At 36.7% G+C, this 26389-nt stretch overlaps 1 protein-coding gene across 2 annotated transcripts in view; it reads left to right on the forward strand.

Annotated features, from left to right (window-relative positions):
- Positions 1-26389, forward strand: part of macrod2 (mono-ADP ribosylhydrolase 2) — a 597178-nt gene that overhangs the window by 431497 nt on the left and 139292 nt on the right. For both annotated transcript variants that reach the window (XM_088609520.1, XM_088609521.1), the window contains exons 7-8: positions 9219-9249; positions 23789-23862. In XM_088609520.1, coding sequence (XP_088465646.1) covers positions 9219-9249; positions 23789-23862 — 105 coding nt within the window. The remainder of the gene's footprint in view (positions 1-9218; positions 9250-23788; positions 23863-26389) is intronic.

The following is a 26389-nucleotide window of genomic DNA, read 5'->3' on the forward strand; positions in this document are numbered from 1 at the left end:
TTTATTTGTAGACGTTGACCAAAAACCTAAATGAAATATTAGAAGCTTTTTTATTTTTTAAAGAGTTACAGTAAGGCAAGCTAACATCATTCTGGAATGCATAAATTGGTTGTGTGAAGAAGACATTCCCATATGTATGAACAGAGTTGTATCCAAAGTGTTTAATACAGTATGTACATACTGTGCTGTGTGGTCTGGGTCCATTACCATGACCTCTGGGTCAGTATGAAAAACAGAACAAGTAAGTTATCCTTTTATAGCCCCCTCCAAGAGGTAATTGTTGCTGAGATGATATGAGGTTAAATTCTTTTCCATTTGGGGAAGAAGTAATATTCATTAATCTTAAGTTTGGAGAGGAGTTCATATACAAGCAGTAAATAGGTAAGTAAGGTTCAGTGCTCCACATAATATATTGCTATCATATTTATTTTGGCTCTTCCCACTGAGGCATTGGACTCATTTACAGAAGGTCTTCTCTTGTAAACATGATTTATAATACCTACTTCCATTAGCAAATACATTCCAAACTGCTGTACTGCAGGTCAAGCTCCCAGGTTGCATGCTGTTTACAGAGCTGCTTGGATGATGACTCTAGTTGTTGTGCACAAAGCATTCCTCTGCAGTGTCAATGCTGTGAGCAACACTGGGAATACAACAGTCACACAACACAGTTACTATGACAAGATGTCTTCCTTGCAGCAACAGTACTTGGTTTCTGTCAGGTTACAGATATGACAGCAAATCAGTTGAGGTACCAATTGAAGCATCTTGCAGCTGTCAGCTTCTGTGGACTAACAAATTATGTGTGTGGGTGAAGCCTTACTGTTCGTAATGTCATCTGAGAGCAGTCTCTGTTTTAGAAAAATATCCTCTTTAAGATGAAAGCAGTGTCCCTCTTCTATAGTTTAGTTATGTATTATTATGTTCTTCTTAATGTTTTTCATTCATCTTGCTATTTTCTTTATTGCTACTCTGTATTGAAAGAGGCTAAACACAGAAGTAAAACACTCAGTACCCCTTCAATATGTTCATGTTGAGAAAAAGAGTTATCCTGTGTTTGAAGTATAGAGGTGGGGCTGTTTTGCCCTTGTCCACAGACCTGGTGCCCTTGTTAGAATTAAAGATTGGATGGACTTCAAAACATAGCAGGATATTTTATCCTAAAACTTTGTTTCTTCTGCCAAGAAGCTCAAGTCACAAATTGACTTTCCAGTAGGGTAATAAATATACTATTGGATGGTTCAGTGCACATTAAATCAACATTTTTAATTGGCCATCACAGTCTGCAGACATTAATCCATTATCAAATGTGTGGTATGACCAAAAGGTAGCAGTTCACAAGCACATACCATCTAATCTGAAGAAGCTGAGGAAGTCCTGAGCTGATGAATGGTCAATATAAACATGAAATATACTGTGAGTTTCTCTCACAGATATGGATATCAAATACTAATTCTTATAATAAGTCTGTACTAATGATTTCATTTACTTATGCAAGACATATCAAATTGCACACTTGCATTTTATTTGATAAATCTAACTTTCACTTGCTTTATATCCATGGTATGCATACCATTGTGAGTCAGTTGTATTAGTAGCAGTAGTTTTCCAAAATAAAAAATAAAGTTTCAGATTTAATATTTTAACTGATGAAATTCCTAGGTTTTAAGTCAAAATAACTTTGCAGATAACAGTGGTAACAATTTAAACATAGGATGCAACATTTTAACATCATCCTTTGACTTACAGATTTTATTTTTATTTATTATTTTGCCGTTACAATAAACAGAACATGAATGTGTAGCCCAGTTATTGGCTTTTGGAGAAGATTTTCCTTTAAAGTATACTAATCAATATTTTCTCAACTTATTAGAGCTTACAAGAAGAAGAGAAAGTAACAATGTCCCCCATGAGCTGTCTTCAGTGCGGTGGATTCTGTCTTTGTGTTACTGGGCCATGACATTAATTGACATTCTCCCAAGAGAGACCTGTAATTGTTATGGGGCAGGCATTCAAAACTTTTCAAAGTGTATTAATTATCATGTTCCTTAGCTGACTGTTTGTTGTCTCTTCCTCCCAATCTAGTTTTTAACCCAGTACCCTTGTAGAAAATTCTTTACATTACTATAACCAGAAAAACTGTTGTGCCTCTGTCATTGTTTAGATTTATTCATTTTATTTAGGTGTGTATTTTAGAAGCTGTGCTTTTAATATTGCTGCAGAACATACAGTGGCTACAGTATATCCCACTTCAAAGAGATATACAAGCTAAAATGTGACTGATTAGGGGAGAATTACGGTAACATAATTAGATCCCCTTAGACCAATTCCTTGATATTTCTTTAGCAAAAACAGGTACAGGGGTAATGTCAAAGGATGGGGCTGCAAAATGATTTCTTTTTAATGAGCTGACAAGATAGAAATAATAGCTGAAACTGGGGATCATAACTTATGAATATACTGTGAGTTAATGTCACGACTCTTAATTAGCACTCTATTCACCATATATAAATATTTCCTTTATGTAGCATGCAAACATTGGCATTGGAACAGCTGATATCAGAAGTGAATCAGCTTGTGAATTGTAAAGAATGCACTCTTTTCAGAAGGCACATTTTTGATTTAATGCTATTATTGGAATTGGAATGAGACCAAATTTTAGATGCCAGCAGCACTAACTGAAATGTTAATTATGAATATGGTATTGCAGTTGTGTTTCTTTTGATTTATCAAAGAGAAGAACAGTTTCACCACTGTGACTATTAACCTGCAAGTTCAGCAAAATTAGTGAGACATTGAATAGTCTTAAAAGTTTAAGTTTATTTACATTTCCTGCAAAAGAGTTAACTGAATTTGCCAAAGAATTTTGATGAAACATGAATATCAGTCATCAGGTTTTCAAATAAACTGCTGTCTGCCATGTTCATGGGAAATTTGATATCTGGTTGTGCATTGCAAGCAGAGTGATTAAAAACAACTCTGAGAGTTTGTTTCCTTTTTCCCATTACTTCTATTTATTTTATGCCTTTCACTGAACCCCTATAAAGATACGGCTGGATTATTTCACGGTAAGTGTCTAGCCTATTTTCTTTTTATTGCACAGGTTATTGCATGCCTGTTTGCAAAGGAAAGTCACTCTCTTTGCTTGTAGTCAAGAGGCAGCAGTGGCTTAAATACTAAACTGAATTGATGGCCAAGTGCTGTAGTTTCTTCACAGAAAAGTTTCTGTATGCGTCTTTGTGCATGAATCTACTGTATATTGAATTTCACTTCACATTACAGATGGTCCTCCGTATAATGAGCTTATCGATGATGAGAAGTCTTGAAGCATTCATGTATAAAAATATAATAATTTATAAGTGTAGAGTATGTTACTCATTTGAAAACAAAAGGAGCAATTTATCATCGGTTGATAATCAGTCTTAGTCAATTTAGGAGAAGAGCGATGAAACTCAAAAGCACAGTTCTCCTTATCTGATAGCAATTTGATTCTGGAGCGTATTAGTGGTTGATTGTGCTTGTAACTGAGTATACTATTTCCTCCACATAAATTACATTTAAAATAAAATATTATCGGTCTTACATTTAATGTATAGTTTAATGTAAATTGTTACCCAAATGTCATAATGGTGCCTGTTTTACAAACCTCAAGCATCTTACACATATTGATTAAATATAGGCTGGTTAAGTACACAGTGTAGTTAGGCTCTTCCAGTTATTTATTTCCTAATATTTTAATGATTTATGGATTAACACGGCAGGGGGAAAAAAGCCAGCTCTTGTAAAATAAGTGCTTGGGGCTGTTTAGACGTAAAGGCACTTCAGAAGGCAATTTATTTGAAAAAGGGAAAAAATGCTCTTGAGGCTAAAGATGATTTTTGCGTGAGGTGCTGTGTGATACCAGCAGTCAAGAAGAGCTTCCAGCATAGTGAAATGTACTTTGTACAGAATAGAGCTACAGTTTGGAACATTTTTTACTCTAAATAGAGAACAATACAAGTGAATTTCAGTATAATGAGATACCAGTAGAATACCAATTATTCACTTTTTTTATTATTTGTGCATACAAGCTAGCATGCCTGAAGTGGAGTTATTTATATATTTTAGTTTGTGAATGAATTAATGTGGTACTGGTAAATATGTATGATTTTAGGGAATGCAGTAAAAAATAACAGTGCTGAATAAAAATATTTTGACTTGGAAATATTACGAGAATAATAAGTTTTATCATTGTGTTTGGAACATCTAATTGTGCATAACTTTATAACTTGACAAGGTGTGGAAATTACAAAAAAAAGTATAACAACTCTGAAATTAACATTTCAGTGAAATGAAAGGATTGGCAGGAGCTCCACTTCATCTCATGAAAAAGTTTTTTTTTATTATTATTCTCAGTGCATTCCTGTTGCCAGTCATTTTTTTAGTCGGTAGTATAGCTGTCACTTCGGAATGGCAGGGGCTTAACCTGTTTTAGGTCTAAATGCAGCATTTTCGGTTTTCCACTCTGATTTCTTTGTGCTTGCTCTTATATCTACAACTGTAAATACACCCCAGTTTTGATTGGCGTGTTGTTGTAACCCACCTGTCCCCCTGGTTTCAACTTGCATTAGTGTTTTAGAAGAACTGTCACTAATGTCAAATATGACACATCATGACTTCACAGTAGGTGCAGTCCATCAAAGAGTATTGTCAAGAGGGTAACTTTTTTTTCTTCTCTTCCTTGTGTTTACTTGCATGAGTTACTGTAAGTAATTAACCCTAAGATCTCCTTTCACTATAATGTTGAATAACTGGGGTTGTCTTGTATTCAATAACTACTCTTATCCCACAAAGAAAACTTTGAAGTGATCAATGCCTTATGGGACCTGCTGAGACACTGAGGGTTAATGTTTTGAGAATTAATATTTTTGTGTCATTTGAAGTTATGTTAGATTTTCCCCATGGTAGACGTACTGTATAGAGACTTTTCCACAGATATATCAAGAGTACATTGTGGTGACTGTGAGGGAAATGTCCTCATCAATTAGAATTTGTTTTCTTCTTCTTCGTGCCCACCACGTCACCTTCAGGTACTGGTGCAACCCAGGACAGTGCTAATCTTTAAAATCTGGAAGGGCTTTATTTCATACTCTCATTCCAAAGTACCCAAATGCTTCCATTCTGTTTGTTTTTTGCCATTTGTGTTGTGTTTTTCCAAAAAATGAAAAATGTGTCTATATGAAATTCAAATTTTCTGTGAAGTCCCCTCAATTAACACAAATTGTTTGACTGTAAAGACATACTGTATAACGAGTTTTGACTTGGCTGTCCCAATATATTTGTGAGCACTGTATACTGGTTGTTGAGAATAAGACAGACAAAAATAACCTTTCATTTACCTATTAGAAAAGGTTTGATAGAAGAGCCTGAAGTACACTTACTTCTAGCGTAGTAGTTTGAAAGTCAGAACAGGATGCTTGAAGTCATCGTTTCTGTTGTTTTTAGGTGGTGAATACATAGTAATACTGTACATACTGTACAGGTCTCTAAATTCATCAATCAGACATAAGATCAGAGATAAGATAAGATCACTTCATTGGCCATATACAATTTCTTGTATTAGGAATTTGTAATTTTTCGCATACGCCAACTTGAACTTGAATGTATAAGGAAATCTGGAGAAAAAGTTCACTCTTGCTGCTGTATCCAAAGCTTTTTAAGCTTGAAATGTAATTCTGACAAGGTCATCTTTTTGATGTTAAACAGATAGAAAATATGAAGAAAGAAAACAGCAATGCACCATATGAGTGAGCGTGCGAATGCTATGCTGTTTTTAGTAATTTGATTTTGCACTTGTACTGTATCTTACCAGCATTGGGGAACAAGTGCTTTTGTTATGTTTAAAAGGCCCCAATGTGCTCCTTACATCTGCCACAATTACTTTGAAGAAGGTGTGAGGAGATGTGGTCTGTTTTAAATGTTTCACTGCTTTTGCATCTTCTTTCCTTCCTTTTCAATTCTGTAGCTCTGGTAGTAACAAGCTAAAATATTTAATAAATACCATTTTTAGCATTTTTTGGTAACTTTGTGCAGCCATATTAGCTGTATCTATTTCTAGTTTTAACTTTTCGTCATAGCCAAAGACAGTTTTAGCAGCAAAGTGAAAAGCTACAGTATGCATACAAGAAATATCCTGATTTTGCTTTTTTTTTGTTAATAACTGATTAGTCTTTTTATCTTTATACTGATCTCATAAATCTGTGCAAGTGTGATTTAGTAAAATTTTATTTTTTCATTAGCTGGTGTATTATATTACCAAAGGAGTCAGGCGTGTTGATAAATACAGTAACTAAAGCACGCATTCAGCTGGTTTCAAAGATTAATGGGAACTTTGAAAAAATCATTTCTCTTTACTGTTTATTAATATACTTTAAAAGATGAATGTGTTATACTGTGCCATATATCAGGGCAATGAATCATAATACACATGCCTACAGAAGTAAAGAATAATGAAACTATTTTCAGCTATACACTAGCAGTTGAATAATGTATCTGGTTCAAAGTGTTGCAAAGCAAGACCTATTAAAGGTCTGGCTTTTTTTTAATTATTAGGAGACTGCAATAATATTATGGTTATACTTTTTAAATAAAATTTTAATCTAGTTCTATATCTTGCAGCTCATGGAGGTTGCTGTCTTTGGGGCACTTCATAACCTTCAACTTCATGCCACACAGTACTGTGGTATACTTAATATTTGCCTCTTGTTACTTGAGAAATTACAGTTTAGACAGGAAAATGGTATTCTTGGGTTAAACAGGTATACACCACAGACGTCTAATATAGCATAGAAATATAAGAAAATGGGTACATGGACCATGAGGGAAGCATTATTTTTGTGTGGTTTATCTCTTTATCTCCCTGTTTAGTGAAAATATTTTATTACGATTTACTGTATCATGACATGAGTCGACCAGCAGTTAGTATTATGGGCTCCAACAGCTACGGTATAACAGAAGACAGTGCCCAATATTGTGAAGTAAACTGCTGTTGCTAGTGGTGCTGTACTGTGACTCAAACTATAACTGTGTTTCTCTAATGTATGGTATTTGGGAATAAATTATTGGTTACTGTAAGGGATATGTTTAAGTTTCTGGTTAAGATCAGAGGCAAGGCTGCAGTATTTGCACATGCACAAAGCATTAGTTCTTGTAAAAATGATTCCATAAAACATAACTAAACATACAAGCTTTCAGATGTTTCTTTTTTAAAAAATCCAGACAGGAATTACTCTTCCTTTGAATTCACTTTGAATATCAGACAACCGGGCCATCAAAAGCACCGCTTTTGAACAGGCCAGCTGAAAATGAAAAATGTAGAAAAAAACACAGTGTATCCAAGACCATTCTGCCAAGCTAAGTCATCTAGGAAGAAATCCTAAAAGTAATGCTCACGGATGTCATGAACCACACAAGCTCCATGTCTTCTTTGACTTGGACAAATAAATACATTTCCTATGTTTGCTTTTGAAACATGAGGCAAAACAGCAGCGTTATAATCCAGTTTCTGTTAGCAGCAAGGCTGGAGTTCTAGCCACTCTGGGTTGGATTACAGCACCCCACAGCCGGGCTTGAGTGATATTATGCGTATGAAAAACCTAAGGCATTTCCTTTTTAAAAAGAGAGGCCTCTGTGAAAAAGCATGTGGCTACACTGCTTTCAGAAGGACCAGCCTATAGCCTGTAAAAGAAATTAAACTCAGCCTTTGGAGACAGAAAAGGGGGTATTATTTTACAGTCCCACAATAGTCCCTTGGAGAGACAAATGACCTTATAACTGCTCATTCATTCTGTATTGTCATTTAACAATTCAAACAACATGAATCCAGTTGATTTTCAAGCAGGGAGAGTCTTGGCTGTGTCATTAGCCGAGTGTGACCAGAGCCTCCCGAGCAGCAAAGCTCAAGTGAATCAAACTTGAGATGCCCGAGAGGATCCTTGGTTCGCAGTACAACAGTGACACCTGTGACTTCTCATGTACCAGCAAGCTAGCAGTGCTGTCAGTGAGGACCACATCAATCCTCAGATCAATGCCAGTACTGCTGTAGGAACTATCCAAACCCCCAATGGGAATAATCATTTGTCTTGTAATGCATATATATTTGGAGGAAACTGGGCTTGGTCCTCACATCCTAATATTAAAGTTCAAACAGTGAGCAGAGCTCTTTGACAATTCCTAAAACTATAAAGGGATGGTGTATAAAAAGAATGAATTGTCTTAAGAAAAAATGATTCACTAAAGTAAAGTCCGAAACACATGAACATCACCAACCGACAAACACAAACCTGTATGGGTAGGCACATCTCTGCTGAAGTAGCGACTGAATGATTTTTGTACAGTATGTGTTTGGAGCTTAATGATGTATAAAATAGAACTTGTACAAAAGCATGTTTTTTCATTTTTTGATTCAGTATTGCTTGATTTTGCTTTAATTAATTAAACACTAAGGCAGTCATAAATCTCTAGTGCCACTGTCCTTGCTAGAGCTTTAATGAATCTTGTGAAAAGCATGTGAGTGGGAACTTATTTCAAAGCCTCAGATGTGCCATTTTCAAGTCCGTTCATAAAAACATGTCATATCATACTTATATATTTAAAAATAAATGATTTGTTGAGTCTGCGTGAATCATATTTTGTATATTTTTTTCCACTTTTTGTACGTCCTTCATAAATTATGTATTTTAACCTTTTTTTCCCCTTCCCTTCAGAGTAACTTGAAAGCCAGTGTATTTGAAGAGAATATTATGGCTAACCTTTTCATTTTAAATGTTTCAATTCTTGCTTATTATGAACATTGGGGAAAATTTATCTAACAGATTTTATTACCCTCGACTTAATGAGATTCACAATTGTTTTAATTCGTAGGATGAACAGGAAATTAAAAAAGTATATTCTGTTAAGCAAAGACTGTGATTTCAATGTCAGAATTTATTTGAAGATGGGTTGTAAGGAAAATGTGCTACTCCCTTAGTTTCAACGTATATTTTATATATATACCTTAAAAAGGTAATAATTAGGAACCTCCAAAGTCATCTGGGGTTATCACATTATCTGTAGCAGTAAAAATATATTTTGATCTGTAATAACCTTTCCATGCTGTTATTAGCTTTATGATGCTTGTTTAAACAATTTAGATTGTTTTTATGCATTAACTTATATTTTTGTGTTTGTTTGGTTTGCAGGCCTTCCCTTGTATATCAACTGGCATTTATGGTAAGCTTTGTCTTCATAATAAATCAGTTTTAACTCTGTAATCTGCTTAATACAAACTCATGCATTATCTTAAGAAAATTAGTGTAATAAAAAAGTCTCCATAATTTGATGGTGCTAGTCCTAACACTGAGTACTAATGTACTATCAACATCAATCCGCATGCATGTACAGTAACAGCTGTCCTTTTATCATTTATCAGATGTTCTTTATACATTTCTTAGTTAAAAATATAGATCAGTGTCATCTTGTGCCTCTGTGAATTTCTACGGTTTTAAATGTTAACTTCGGATATAATCTGTGGACATTCAGAAGTAATTGCAGACCATATTGCTTTCTATTTAAGTTGGACACATTTCAGAGGGAAAAAAAGCTTATGCTTTCAGTCATCTTTACTTCCAGTCCTCTGTACTGACCTACAGTATGAGAACAGTAGACACACCTGTATCCTCCTAGGCATGTGTGTCAGTCTTTTCTTTTCGCACTGCGATTCGACATACAGTGTAGGATGCAGCATGACTTGCACATCAAGCGGAGGACACGCGGGCCCCTGTGTCTTCCAGGTCTACAGGAACCCAGCTGTTGACAGGGGTCACAGGTGCATTGCAGGCAGCAGCTCTCTCAGCCACAGCCTGCTGCCTCTGTTGTTTGGTCACTGGTGACTCCCACCCACACTGGGGTCAGACTAACACCCTACATTGTACGTAAGGAAATTTGCAAATGGGAGGAAGTCATTCCCAGGCCCTTCTAGCTTATTGGACTCTTAGTAGCTAATGAATGAAATTGGTAATGATAGTTTGGTCAGTGCTTTGGAGGATTTTGAATCAGGTCACCTTGTAGTGTTCTGTGTCCGAACCTTAAGGTTTCGTGCTTTTAACCTGCCAGTTTGCTAATCCTTTACATTTTGAAAGCTGGAGTAGGTTCTGAACATTTTTAGGTTATTCATAAGTACAGAGGTTCTGATGCAGATGCCTGTGTTTCTTCACCAGTCACACCTCCCTAAATTCAACATTCACTCCTTTTCAGTACAGAACTTTGTGGCTATTAACCAGTTCCAAATCAAAATACTGCACATGCCAGTTCTGCAATCCCTATTGCCTGTAGTTTGAAAATTAATATTGTATGAGACCCTTTTATTAAACTACTTTTGAAAAGCTATTGTGTATATAGAGTATTATATCATATTTCTGTTTATATCCATTACTGCTGTTGTTTCCCCAAACCTACATGTAATATAAGTAAGACACTTTATTCTATAATTACTTTGTATGGTTATATCATCCTTTTTGTGGATAGGCATTGCTTTTGCATTTTTCCAATGACTATTTTGCCTGTCTTAAGTGATTGTTGGAAGATGATCTATGAATAACATCTCTAGTTTCTGTGAAGTGCAGCTGGTATGATGCCATTGGACCCTGGAGGTTTATCTCAAGTGCTTCTAGTACCTGAACACTTCTGCCTCTTCTGTGCTAGCGGGGCTAACAATGAGCCCTTGGCACAGAGCTTTACCACAATTGCCACTGGGGAGAATGGTGGTGGTAACAGAAATCCATTTTTTCAGAAATTGAGATGTACTGTATATGCGATATAGTCTGTACATGTATGAGTTAAATGCATTTAATGGCAATAGTGATAGGGAATGTCGTTTTAACTGGGGCACCGAAAAATACTGTGGAAAAAGAGACAGGCTGAGTACTCTAACTGTGGACGTTTTTTTAATTTATAACAATGCTGTTGAAAGCCTTTGTGTAAACCTTTGTGTATTTTTTTGTAATACAACCTTCTGAGGGACTCCTGCGTAATCTAAAATCCTATTTTATGAGTACACCTTGTAACAGAGAGATGCAGAGTACTTTGTAAAAGAAACCAGTAGTGTTGAAGTGCTCATTTCATGTGATGTTTTATGTAACGGTCCGCTGTGTTTTTACCCTGAACACGAATATTTGTGGTGCTGAGTCTATGTATAAGCTGGTCCCTGGAGTCAGTATGTGCTCTGTATCTGTAATGCCACAGTTAAACATCCAGTCTCTTAGAATAAAAATGTTGTTTACAGTGGGCAAAATTCTCGCTAGATAGGTAGGTGAGTATAGCATTAGAAGTATGTTAATCATTGATAGAAAAAGGAAGAGCAGTGGTCTTAATACAGACCCCAGAGGTCACAGGAAACTTTTTTTTTATATTTAGTTTCAGCAGTTCTTACAAGTCCTGACACTCTGGTTTCACAGGTTATAACAGCCATGCGGTATAATATAAGGAACTGACATAAAGCAACCTTCATATTCTGCTAACACAGAGGCTTCACTGCTATTTATCCACATATATGAGAAAAAATAGACACAGCTTTTCATAATTGCCCACACTGACCTTTGAAATAGAGCTGCAGACCTGCGGAGTGTATTAATTCCTTGTACTCTTTAAATTCATTTCTTGTGCCTTTGCCCTCACAAGCAACTATGTAAAAGGTCAAGCTATGTGTCAGGTATGTTTTTCTGCCTTTTTAAAGCTGTAATTTACCAGTTATTTGTTATTTATTTCTTGGCTATGAACCATGACAAAAAGTAAAGAGGTTTTGGTGCCACTCATGGAGAGTAATAAGCAGTGGTAAATCTATTCTGCCAAAACATACCAGCGTGATTCCTTCAGACAGTTAAGTTGTGAATTCTATACAGTACTTCAACAAGAGTCAACACATCGATTTGTGACTGTTAAACCAAAAGGCACAGCTTAAACCAACAGTAAATTGAAGTCCAAAGGTACCATAGTACAAACACTAAAAATACAGTACATTAAAAACATTTAAGTTATAGAACTGGAAGTTTCATCAGTATTTATATTTGAGACTTTTCATTTTGTACAAATTCACTTTCGGTTGATCTTTTAAATTTGGAATTATTTATATTATAAAAAAATGTAGTTGTTTAGAATACAAGAGAAATTAAAACTGATTCATTCAAAATTATAATGGCTACAGAGAAAATGACACTTTAAAGTTTTGTGAATAACAATAATTATAAAATAATTATATTTAAGGAAGAATTCATACTAATGAAGCATTCATAGATAAATAATGAATATAATTTGGAATTGTAATAATGAAGAAATTAATCATATTTTAGGGTCCTAGTTTAGTGTGGTATACTTGCTGTTAGTCTTACCAAGGGTCCAATTTACGTTATATTATAATTTATCATAATGTAAATAATCTCAGTCATTTTAACTAGACGCTCTGCATTGTTTAATGTAGGCCTTTACCATCGACTCTTAATGAGGTTTCTCACAAGAGGTTTTGTAGAAATAATGGTAATAGAGTATAGAGAATGGATTTTTCCCTCTCCATTTGTTTACTGATGTCACAGTAATATAGCCTATTTTCCTGAGTGTTTCAGGAAACAACAATGAGCGACATTTTCACATCTCAGTTTGTTCTGCCCACAGTGCAGAGTTCATTACCAGGCATGTCTGCAAGTAGGAAAGGTGAGAACTTGAAAGATCCATGGGTTTTCTTTAAGGGAGTTAAAAATGTTAACAAATAAGCATGTTTTGATACTGACATTGAAGGCTAACTTGATTGTTTTTGTGGCACTTCAAAATTAGAAATCAATTACCAGTCGCAACTTAACAGGGTCCGCCTGACACTGTTTCAGGGCTGTCATAGCTGAAGAAATAGCAGGTTTGTCAGATGAATAACTGTAATTGGCAATCTTTCTCTTAATTTCCGTGGGCTCAGCCATCATTGACAAATTAATCACAATCGGGGGCAGGGAGCAGCAGGGGTAAAGTACAATGTAGTAAAGAAAAATGAGGCCTCACGCTGGCTTGACAGTCCAATCTTTCAGTCCACCCCATTAGATCCAACAGAGTTCTTGTACGGTTAGCATGTCAGAGGTACCACCCATAAACAAACTGGAACCATCACAGGCTCCAGGTCGGGTAGTATGATAAAGGTTATTGAGTGCTGGTCTACTAGCTCATCAATCAGTGCCATGGAGCAGAGGTTCAAATGGATTATTTCTCCTGAGCTGGAGACACCACTCAATGTCTTACAAGATCAGTGCTGATAGCACAGCCTGAATTAAATCCCAAAGACTGATAGTGGAGTTGGTCTCATGGGAGTCTTTTGCCTTTCCTCACTCTGAAAGAGAATATAACATTATGGCCATTACCGGCCGTCCCTTCCCCTTCACTGCTCTTGTCAAACAAATTTAGTCAGCACTGTAATAGACAAAGCATCATAAAGGGGGAAGAAAAACCTGACTCTGTGTTCTTGTCTGTTTTGTTTGTCCTTGTATTCTGAAAGATATGTATCAAAAGAAATACAGGGTGCAGAACTGATTTTAAAGTATCTTTCACATAATTAAGTTAAAGCAGCAACTTTATTATTTCCTACTTGGATTTAAAACGAGTAGTCTTTCTTTGAAAGTTGTTCGAAGATACCTGTGAAAGAGTATGTATACTGTACATGAATACTAATAGGAAATTCAGGGTGCACTGTAGCATAATTTATTAGACCATTAGTAGTATTTTTACTTTTTACAGACCCACAAAGCCTCAAAGTAGTGACAATAATAAGGATGAATTGAATGTACAGTAATTCCAGTAGTAATAAGAATGAGTCTCCTTTTTGGCTTACTCATTTTTTCTTGTGGATATTTTTATATAACACTGTAATTGACAAACACAGTTCTGAGGCCTGTGCAGATAAGATGTTGAGAGAAATTTAAAGATAAATTCCATTTCACCCACCTACCCCTCTCCAAAGAAGAAAATATGCACAGTTCTAGTCTTAAGAAGCTTGTAAATGTCAGACTGACTACATAAATTTAGTCTCTACAGTTCTGACAATGAAACCTGCCCTTCAGCAGAGAAATAATTTACTAGTAGCCAGTAGCATCATTTAATAAAAATTCATTACACCCTGAGCTCTCTTTTTAATCAAGTCTGTGAGCTGAGGTGAAGATAATGAGTGCACATATTGCTGCTACATCTCTGTCATCTATAATAAAGTCCAGATCCATAGCAGTCATGCGAGTGCTGTGTGTCACATGTTGTTTTTAGCAGTTTATCAGGAGCTAATGAATGTAGATCTTAGCTGTGGGTCACAACAGAGACCTCCTACAGATAAACCTGGTTATCTTTTAGAGATATCAATAAGCCCTACAGTTTAAGGACTTTCAATAAGCATACATGTTTGGTGAATTAAAAAGGTATTTCAGGGTATACAAGCAAAGTCTCGCATTTAATTTAATTTTGATAGCACAGACTAAGAAATCTAAGAAATATATCAAATTTGCCTGGTGAATTCCATTTGCTTTATTTAGCATGCTGCGTTCTATTTTGATAATGAGAAGTCCTCTAGTGTTTTCAATTCCAGCTTTAGTTCACAAAACAATATTGTCACATTTACTGCATTTTTGCTGATGTGATTAGGTATTTATATTTAAAAACTTCAGGAACAAATACTTTATTATATTTATAGGTTGTTTGCCTTTCTACTGTAAAAATTACTTAAATAGTGTGCTGTGGGGTCAACATGGGACTGTAACCTATCCCATTTGTGAGGATAGCTGTTTTGTTTGGAATTGTGAATTTGTGACCCTGTATTTTAAGGGATGAACACTGGCTCAGTTAGATATGTGGATTTTATCCATCACCTGACAGCATGGTCAGGATGTGAGCTGATACACAATCTGAGATCAAAGGGTCAGCTCACTAAGTGTTTTCAGTTGCTGAGCTATCATGCTGACTCCTTCAATCCCTCCTCTGGATTAAAGAAGGTGTTTCATAGTACCTTATCTTTTCAGTGCTGGTTTATGGTGTGCTTTGCAGGGTGTCCTGGTTTTATCTGAGGATTTAACTTGTGGAGTTCAGGCTGTTTGGCTTGGACTTTAATGGTGCACACAATTTAACATCACTTTACAGAGCATATCAGGAAAATTACAAATAAAATTAACCACTGTTTTGCATTGCTTTTGCAAGTTCAGAGATAAGGGATAGCAGATAGGGAAAGTGCCTTCATTTTGTTAGCATTTCAGATATACAAATCAAAAAAATATTTTTCCATTTTAAGAAGGAATATAACTGTATAAAAGGTAATAGACATTTTTGTTCCATGACATACTGTACCATTCAGAAGTAGAGACGATGACTGTTTACTTTTCTCATTCCCGTTTTAATTACTTTTTACTTTCCTGTTTTAATTACACACTGTCAAGCATATTCCCAAATGAAGCAAACTGATTTCATTAGTCATCCCTTAAAAAAGAATGAGCTGCCAGATTTTCAGACCCCTTTGTGCTATAGAATATGATTTGGTATGATACCATCAAGCTTATACGGTTTAGTAAATTGTGGCTTCTTATTTTTTTTAACAAAAGAAACAAGCCATGCTTGGTGCTGGACCTACTATCACCAAAGGATACGCGATAAGATAAGAACACTTTATTGGCCATATACAGTTTCTTGTATCAGGAATCTGTCTTTTTGGCATACCCAACTTGCTCTCCATGAGACACACAGGGCCACCGCACTGCCCTAATTGGCATCACTGTAAAATGTAAGTACTCAGATATAATGCATTACTGCTGTAGATTGCACTTGACTGCCTTTGACTATAGCCCACCCACCTCAAAGTCTTGTAGTATTGTTTTTTTCTGTTGTTTTTTATGTGTTTGGTGAAATACAGTAATAATGACATACTGTATATCTTAGTTTAGTAGTTCTTGTTTATTATGACATTATGTGCAGATATAACATCTGTGTGTTAGTGGTGGCCATCTGAAGAAAGAAATACAAATCTATAGGGTGATATTGTGGCATAACAAGGTCACAGGAAATGTTCTTTGCCATGTTAAAATCATTTGTGAAGAGACCTTTTTATACCACGTTTAGGTGTAATGTGGTATTTTTAGCATGTAGGACAAGAGAGTGTCACTTTCTTGGAATGTTTCCAAGGTCATTTGCGGAGCAGCTCTGAAAGTTTAGGGCCAGTTTCTTTTCCACCCATCCCTATAGACCCCTTGTGACCTGAAAACAAAATCAGATGTGACATGAGTCATTACTCCCTGTCCTTTTGTTTTTTTTTTAAACAAGCAGCCGTGAATTGGAGACCAACTGGTGCCATTCAGAACTGTGCAATGCTGACACTGAACTGCTTGTCATCTGCACACCATTTCTCTAGGTGCCTTACTGAGAGCAGCAGAATATATGCTCTTTAACCCCCAACAGCTGTCGCTGAAAATGGGCTGCCTTCCCTGGGTGAATATTGAAGAGGCATTCAAATCAAAAGGCCATTGTCATACTGAAGAACTTTGCTTCATTGTTGGTCTGGAGTTTCAAGGATGTAGTGTTATTTGTAATATGCATAGTAAGCTGTAAATCCAACTTTTTTTCTCAATATACAGAATAAGAGTTTCTTATATAATATCTCCTTCCTCCTCCCTATTTACATCTCTGTTTCCCCTGTTTCAGAATAGCCAATTGCTCAGCTCAGTAATTCAGTTACCCCTGCAGCTCTCACATGTCCTCCAGGATAGGTGCATCGCCACTCTCTCTGGTTTTGTCTTTAACATAAGCATGAAGATCAAATAGAGTTTGTTGTTACCTGGAGAACACATGGCTCTCTTGCTCATCATAGCCCACAGGTGACTGGCTAAGATCAGAGATTGCTTGTGTGCAGTACCCTGAGGATACTACAGCTAGCTCCACCTGTCCCAAGCCCAGCTGCTTCATCTAATTATGCATTGTGTACTTAAAAGCATCAGCTTCAGCCACCAAGAGGCACAGCTGTAGCAGTTTATGCTGCACTCGGACTGGGGATTTCTACTTTCTTGGAATTTTTCCTCCAAACCTCATGCCAGCAAAACCCCAGTGTTTTTTAATTGCAATTTTTAGCTTGCTCACGTATGAGTGGAAAATAAGTAAAATCCCCCTGAACATACTTAGTCCCTTTAAAGCTGAGAATTAAAGTCTCTTAAGTCAGATAGTGATATACTTTACCACAAAATCCAGTGGCCTTACAAGAATTTGTTCAAAGCAGAACTGGAAACATGGGTAACACACATCAAATTGTAAGCCACTTTCTTTTACTCCTGTAGGGTTGTACATTTTTTTCAAGGGAATATGTATAAGAAAAGATGAGCTTACATTTTTGGAAACTTTTTTAACAGCCCCTGCTGGCCCAGATTCTTTTTTGCATGAGCCACAAGCCAAAGGCAGTTTTGCCCTTGACTCCTCCTAAGTGCGGCCCTAGGCACAGTAGCAGCAGCAGGGAAGGTGTGCTGGTGACATCCGTAGCCGTGCTCTCTCTGGTGGAACCACCTATGATGAAGTACGGCACTGGTAGCAGAAATAACAAAGCGTCACCTGGGTACTCATCAGCAGCAGGCACCACGGAGATCATATCACAGGATCTGAAAAGACAAATCTTCTTGGGCCTACCGTATTCCCAGCATAGGGCAAAATAGGAAGGAACCCAGAAGACAATCAAATAACTTGATTTCTAGGGCCGTTACAAGTATTCTGCTGCCTCAGTGTTCTGTTAACCTGGCTACTTTTACCGTGTGTGAAGCAAGCAATTATAAAAGTAAAAAAGAGCATTTTGGTTATTGTAGTTCTTCTCATAAGATTTTTTTTCCATTGGTAATACACTACAATTTTGCATTTCGAGCTAGACGTTCATCAGCAATGTTTTTTTTTTGTTGCTGAAAAGCTGAAAGTTCATTTTTAATTACTCTTTGACTCATTAGTCATTTATTAACTGTGCACTTACTACAGACATGAGTTTATTGCTTGAAAGAGGTGTCTTTTCAGATGAATTGATTCAACAATAACATCTTATTTTAGCTAAAACTGCGTGGGCTGGAGAGACACAGTGAAGCATAACATGTTAGAGGGAAAAGGGGGCAAATAATCCTAAGCAGCTGGATGTATAGAGCTATGAATCAATCAGAAACCATTTGGAACAAATAAATAAGCTTGGCAGCACATTTTAGAGTAAGATTGAACAAACAGAAAGCAGAGTGTGTTACAATTTTCAGTGTTGACCTTGTAAGTACATAGGCTTGTCTCCCAGCTTTCAGCCTCCCTGTTTTCCCTCTCGGCTGCCGTGGGTCTTTTTGACCCCTAGCTGTGGCTTGTCACTGGCTTGGAACCCATCCCAGCATGATTAATGCACATGAAGCAAAAATCAATATTGCATTTGTAAAAATTGTGCGCTAAATAGATTAAATGTACTCAGTGCAATCCACTGCTACTTTTGGCTAGGATTACCCCATCTCTTATGATTAAGACCTATTCAACATAAAAGATTTAATGCTTCTTACCACTGGCAGGCTTACTCTCTTTGGTGGGAGAGTACATAAACAGATAACCCTTTTCCTAACACTATTATTTTTTTCTTGTGTTTTCTACCCTGAAGCTCACTCTGAGCTCAATTGAACTTCATTGCCATACAAGCTGTGGGTATGAAGTGATTGCTCAAAGCTTGACAATTGCTAAAGTAAACAGGAAAACCATTGCTGTTGTGGCAGGAACCAGGAAGAAACAGAAAAGCTTATTTCGCTGTCCACTTGAAGGATATGGAATAGAGATATTACAACATTTCTTGTTGGCAAACGAATGGCAACTCAAAATCAGAAACCAAACAGTAGCATTTACAGAGCTGTGAATCCACATTAAACATGGAAATCTTAAGGACTAGGTGCTCTACCACCTGATTCAACTAAAACAGTTTTTTAGTCATAATTCATAAATAGTTCCTTTTCTGTTGGGGAAATGCCAAAGAGAGCTCTTTAAAACAAAATTCACAAATAAATGTAGCCAGTATCAACAGAATAATAAGTGAATGCTGATAAGTACAATGAATGTTTAAAAATTTGTTATCGTTTCTCTGTAATTTTAATATGGGTTTTATATGGCAGTTTGTAACAAAAAGTAGGCAAATCTTCCTTTAGTGAGAATTTGCTGGGCTGAATGTTTTATTCTAAAGGGAAACCTGAATAGGGTAAACAGTAGTGAGCAGCCTTCTAGTAGGGGCCTGCATTTGGTCAATTTGAAAAATTAGTTATTTAATTGGCTCAATTAAGTAATGTAAATTACTGGGTTCAAGTGAAATCCAGGAGTTGCTGGACTGATTAATCACACTGTGTGAAAAGGAAGATAGTAATGAAAACAGTTTAAAACTACGTAAGAGACTGTAAGGCCCTAAAAATACAAGAGGGGATTCATTCTTTTTACTTGGCCTCCGAGCAAAATTATTGACAGCCTGTTTAAAACCTGCATTCACTGTACCGGTGCTGGCCAGAGCTTTCAGTTAGCTTCCTCGGTATTCCCCACACGTACTCGCGTGATGTAGCCAAGCCCAAGCCCATCTTATTACTTTGCCCGTTTTCTGTCTTTTGTCGAATTGAGCCTTTGTCAAAATTGTCTGAGCTGCTGCTCAAGAAATCACTTAACTGGGAGGCTCCTTGAGAGCGCGCGCTGCGGCTCTCAAGTAATTTGATTCCCTCGTGTGTTTGGTAGATTGGTTTGTGTTGAAATGTGAGGACGGGAGAGTGAGAGGCTGGGAGCTTGACAAATGCAGTGTTAAAGAACAGTTCCATCTCTCCGCATCTGCCTTCTCCTGCCCATCCCTGAACCCCTGATCTCCAGTGCATTCTTGTTGGGTTATTATCAGAACGGGGTCAGTACAGTTCAGGCTGGAAGAATATCCTGACTGCTGGTTGAAGCAAAGCATCCCAGGCCTTATTAAAAATTAATCCCCTCTCAATCAATTTACACTTGATCAATACAGTGTGTTAACACAGAGGGTGCATTTCTCGCCATTCCTTGGTAAAACTGTTGTGATTAATACAGCATTTAACACTACAGTTCCTTCAGTATGCTGATCAATACATCATTACTTTTTTTCATTATGGCAGTAGAATAGTGCAGAAAAGGAAGACAACATTCAGGATCACATATTCATACATGACCAGATCTGTAAATCTCGGTTGGATCAATGCATCTCAATAGGTTTAGTTTGGTTGGGTAAATGAATTTAGGAGTCGCAATAAATAATAATAAAGGTCATTAGAAATGGTCTATTGAGTGACATATGACCAAATGTTCCACTCAACAGATATCACTGAAACATTTGTATATCTGCATTTTTTTTTTGTTTTTCCACAGGGCTGCACTGTAAGTAATTTTCCAACACACTTTAAGTTCTTCCAACTTTTAGCACTCAGTGTGAAGTTATCCTGGCTACCCCAACAGTTAATCAAGAAAACAAATGAGCCATCCGGGACCCTCTTCTTCTTATGCCCAGTTCTGAAATGTCAGAGATTTGACTAATTTCCCTTCAGAAAATATGGAAAATCTATCTCAAATGCTAATAGTGCAATAGTGATAAAGAGCATTCATCGATTTGTTTGATTTTACGTCCCATGTTTTGAGTGAAGACTTCCAATGTGAACAAGGAAATCAGAACCCCCTATTATAAAACAAAGAGCTGCTACACTGGGGGTGGGGCTGGGTATGATGGACGCATGGTGAACTCTTAATCAGTCAAAGTAATCAGTCAGACCCCTCAGTGTTCAGAGTACATGATTTTTATTTTAGATTTTGACATCATTTCTCGCAGCATGATTTGCACTTCAGTGTATTACACTGTTAGCTTTATGTGCTCTGCAATTAAAATTTCAAAGTGCACGTCTATGAATAAAACACTGAAAGGATCAAAACATTTTAAATTCCTCAGTGATTATACTTCAAAACGGTTTTTCTACAGTTAAAGCGTTGGGAGTTGACAACTCTTTTTCAAGCTTAAGTTCATCGTTTAGAAACTCAAAATCAAGTATGTCACTCTTTTCCTTCCTCTCAGCTCTCACGTCTCTCCGTGGTATGTTTGTGAGCTCTTACTTGGGAGGAACAGCCTCATCTTCATAATTGCATGTTTCACCATCGCTTTTAATAACCGCTGATCTAATTCAGTCAAGTTTGCCAAGAGCCTATCCTGGGGGACGTTGGATACAAGGTGGGATACACCCTGGATGGGCCACCAGTCCATTGCAGAGCACACGCCCACTCATGCCAGGACCAGTTTTACTGGAACCAGTTAACTAGCTAACATGTCTTTAGACTGTGGGAGGAAACGTGAGCACCTGGAGGGAACCTGCACATTGTGTGTTTGTTAGACAAAAAACAGCTACAGTGCCTTGCGAAAGTATTCGGCCCCCTTGAACTTTTCAACCTTTTGCCACATTTCAGGCTTCAAACATAAAGATATAATTTTTTTATTTTATGTGAAGAATCACCAACAAGTGGGACACAATTGTGAAGTGGAACGAAATCTATTGGATTTTTGAAACTTTTTTAACTAATAAAAAAATGAAAAGTGGGGCGTGCAAAATTATTCGGCCCCTTTACTTTCAGAGCAGCAAAATCACTCCAGAAGTTCAGCGAGGATCTCTGAATGATCCAATGTTGTCCTAAATGACTGATGGTGATAAATAGAATCCACCTGTGTGTAATCAAGTCTCTGTATAAATGCACCTGCTCTGTGATAGTCTCAAGGTTCTGTTGAAAGCGCAGAGAGCATCATGAAGACCAAGGAACACACCAGGCAGGTCCGTAATACTGTTGTGGAGAAGTTTAAAGCCGGATTTGGATACAAAAAGATTTCCCTAGCTTCAAACATCCCAAGGAGCACTGTGCAAGCGATCATCTTGAAATGGAAGGAGTATCAGACCACTGCAAATCTACCAAGACCTGGCCGTCCCTCTAAACTTTCAGCTCAGACAAGGAGAAGACTGATCAGAGATGCAGCCAAGAGGCCCATGATCACTCTGGATGAACTGCAGAGAACTACAGCTGAGTTGGGAGAGTCTGTCCATAGGACAACAATCAGTCTTACACTGCACAAATCTGGCCTTTATGGAAGAGTGGCAAGAAGAAAGCCATTTCTCAAAGATATCCATAAAAAGTCTCGTCTAAAGTTTGCCACAAGCCACCTGGGAGACACCCCAAACATGTGGAAGAAGGTGCTCTGGTCAGATGAAACCAAAATCGAACTTTTTGGCCACAATGCAAAACGATATGTTTGGCGTAAAAGCAACACAGCTCATCACCCTCAACACACCATCCCCACTGTCAAACATGGTGGTGGCAGCATCATGGTTTGGGCCTGCTTTTCTTCAGCAGGGACAGGGAAGATGGTTAAAATTGAGGGGAAGATGGATGGAGCCAAATACAGGACCATTCTGGATGAAAACCTGTTGGAGTCTGCAAAAGACCTGAAACTGGGACGGAGATTTATCTTCCAACAAGACAATGATCCCAAACATACAGCAAAATCTACAAAGGAATGGTTCACAAATAAACGTATCCAGGTGTTTGAATGGCCAAGTCAAAGTCCAGACCTGAATCTAATCGAGAATCTGTGGAAAGAGCTGAAAACTGCTGTTCACAAACGCTCTCCATCCAACCTCACTGAGCTCGAGCTGTTTTGCAAGGAAGAATGGGCAAGAATTTCAGTCTCTCGATGTGCAAAACTGATAGAGACATACCCCAAGTGACTTGCAGCTGTAATCGCAGCAAAAGGTGGCTCTACAAAGTATTAACGCAAGGGGGCCGAATAATTTTGCACGCCCCACTTTTCATTTTTTTATTAGTTAAAAAAGTTTCAAAAATCCAATAGATTTCGTTCCACTTCACAATTGTGTCCCACTTGTTGGTGATTCTTCACATAAAATAAAAAAATTATATCTTTATGTTTGAAGCCTGAAATGTGGCAAAAGGTTGAAAAGTTCAAGGGGGCCGAATACTTTCGCAAGGCACTGTATACTCTCATCCTTCAATCTTTTAACCTCAACCTATCTCGGCAGTTTAAGGCCCTTTACATCTGCTTTGGAGGAACAGCTACTGTATGTTAAGATTGTATAATGTGCCAGTAGGACCTCATTTAGAATACTGTGTATGATTTTGATGCCAAAAACGATATCGTTGCTCTGGAACCCATATTAGAAAAACTAGCAACATTCCCAAACTTAAATGAATTAAGATTAACAGAGCAAAATAAATTATTTTTTTTAATTAAAAAGACTACAATGAAACCTGATTCAACTATTCAGAATCCTCAAACACTGACAAAATAAAACATAAGACTTCTTTAGAATCAGCAGTGAAACATGGACTGGACCAGTAGGTCAGTACTGTAACTTGATACTCTGGCTTCTTTCAAGAAACTTGTATCAACTAAATCCTAACAGCCCAATTGCCAAATTGGTCCAAATTGCCCTGCATCATTTGTAAATTTTCTGTGTTCTGTTGCACATATTGTATACTGCAGAACTCATATTCTGCTTTATCCTAGATGCAGCTTCCGGAACATCTATATGAGCTACTTCCATACGAGATGTTTCTTATGCCTGGATTAGAATGTGCCAGCATCGTGATCAATTAAACAAATACAGTGTATTTTCAAAAGACTGTATTGTACTTGTGTATGGGTTTTTGTAATTCTATGAGTGATTTAAATTGTGATGTTTCTTGACTTTAATTCTAGGCTTTCCTAATGAGCCGGCTGCTGATATTGCCCTTGAGACTGTCAAGAACTGGATCAAGAAAAATAACGATGAGGTAGGTTGAGTCGTCATTTGAATTTATTGGATATTAACATTCCCCATTAGGACGGAAGGGTCTGAGTGTTAAGGAGTTGAAGGAAGCGCCTGAATTCAATTTAGACTGATGATTTGTCATAGTGCTTAAAGGCACTCATACAGGTTTGCAGCAATGAGTACTTTCTTGTGATTTTTATTTAGGTTATTGACCACATGTAGACTATTTGTGAAGAGTGATTCCACACTGTTGTTTCTTAATAAGGTCATAACAGGGTACTATTATCTTGAGCCATGGAAAGTATGCTAGAAATAATTTTCCAATAAATTCTGACAGACTTGTTCATAACACTGGGCAAAACAGAGTGTCTTCTCAATATAAATGTGTACTGTGGAATGAACGGGACAGATATACAGCACTGATATGCATTAGGTTTCAAAGACAATAATAATGGTATGTCTAAGAGTTTTGTTTATACTTTACATGGGGTATCATCAGTGTTTGGTCTTCTTCCTGGGGCATTTCATTCCCAATCTATTAGGTACAAAATTGTTATTTCACCTTATAAATATAGTTTGTGAAGTAGAACTTAGTTGTAAAAAAAGATTAGCCTTTAATTTGTCGGTTTACTGTGGGAACCTAATGCAGAGTACTGTAATGCTGAAAAAAACAAAACAGACTAAATTGATATGTGTATGCATGGATATTTCACCTGACTCTTGAGTAAGTAAGTACTGTTGACAGAGTATGATTTTCATCGCTATACCTGGGCACTGCTGGGTCCCACTGTAGAGTTCAGTGTTTCTATAGCGGAAGTCACTATACTTCTGTCAAAGTATCTCCTGACTTAAAAAGTTTAGTCTGCTATTTACATTAATACATATTGTGTGACTTTGGATTCCTTTACAGTACATGACACATTTTTAATGAAGCCTTTGTCTTTCACTTTTTTGTTTAAATTGAATACACCTGTAACAAGCATTTGACATTATGATTGGATTTAAGTCAGGAAGGAAGTACCCTTTAACACTGCTAAGGTTTTCTTCTGACAAGCCATTGTGGCTAGATAATTAATGAATTTGCTTCCAGAAATTCACACATATATGTGAATAAGTAAGTGTTTCACCCTTTCATCCATTGTATGTGTGCAAGTACTATGCCACAGGATTTTTAAAAAGAAGTATAGTATTTTTAAAAGAAATATTAGTGTGGACGTCTTTGGGCAGGTATTAGTATACAGTAAAAAGTGACATTTGTATTTAATTTACTTAATTAAATCAGTCTTGTATGAATGTTAAAACATATTCTTTGCGTAAGTTTCAACAGTAACACTATGTGTTCAAGGAATCTCATAAAATGGGAGACAGAAAAAGGCATCTTTGATATTTGCAGTGTTTGTTTTGGAAACTGAACTAAATTAAATTCTTAATTATAAAAAAAGAAGTTGCAGAGTTGACAGGAATTAACGAAGCACCAATTAAAAGAATGCAAGTGGGGAAAATGAATTCCTTTGCTCTTAAGGGTCACACAGAAAAACGTGTTGGAAACATCTGAAATAAAGTTTGCAAATGTGTAATGAATTGCATAAGAGTTTTGCAAGAACAGCGCTAAACACTAATTAGAACATTTCAAATTTATTCTGATTTTGATCTTGTAAATGATCAACCCAGTACAGATCTGGGTTACTCTTTTTAAATAATTATTATTTCAGATGTATATGTGAGCTATTAAAGACAAATTGTGTCTTTACTTATACATTTAATGAATTATTCAAAAGGAACCTCTGCCTGGAAACCTACCAAGGAGGTTTTTGAGTGAATAAGAATATTAAAATGACACAGAATTTATATAAAAAAAAAGAATCAAAATATGGTACACAATTAAATTTGGTGGAAAAAAACAGTTGCTAAATATATCCCAAGGTATTCCTCTTCCTATTTAGCATAGCCCAGGAGAAATGGGATGTAAATTCTTCATTAGATCATTGTTGGTGCAATGTTTACGTTCAGTCAAAACTGAAGCATGTGAAAGACACACATACTCCAGACATAATCCATTTAAAAATAAATTCCATAACCTCTATTTCTTGCTTGCTTTAAACTTTACTGCATTAAGCATTAGTGATATTATTATTTCTAATTGTAACTGTACATTCTGACATTCTTTTCCAAAGAATCAAAAATATCAAAAATAGCCTATATTATATAATAGCTTTTTTTTAACTGAAAGTGCTGGAAGACAAGTAATCATGCTCGCGTACAGGTGTCAGAGCAGGAATATGGTGTTAATTTGTTCTCCCACTAAGATGCTCTAAATCGACATTGAAATATATTTCTGTTGTTGGTAATCAATATGGCAAGCCGTAATCTGACAAGAAGGTTAATAACATGGAATGCACATAGATAAATGAGATATTAAAATGTGGAGATCTTCAAAAACATCAAAATTCATAATAAAGTGCACTGTTAAAGATTGATGCAGTGATGCTTCAAGCCTTTGGATCCTCTGAACTGCTTGGGAATTGAATTAGAGCAGAGGAAAAGCCCCT

This window comes from Lepisosteus platostomus, chromosome 17 (assembly GCF_059453375.1).
Source record: "Lepisosteus platostomus isolate fLepPlt1 chromosome 17, fLepPlt1.hap1, whole genome shotgun sequence".
NCBI classification, from domain to species: Eukaryota; Metazoa; Chordata; class Actinopteri; order Semionotiformes; family Lepisosteidae; genus Lepisosteus; species Lepisosteus platostomus.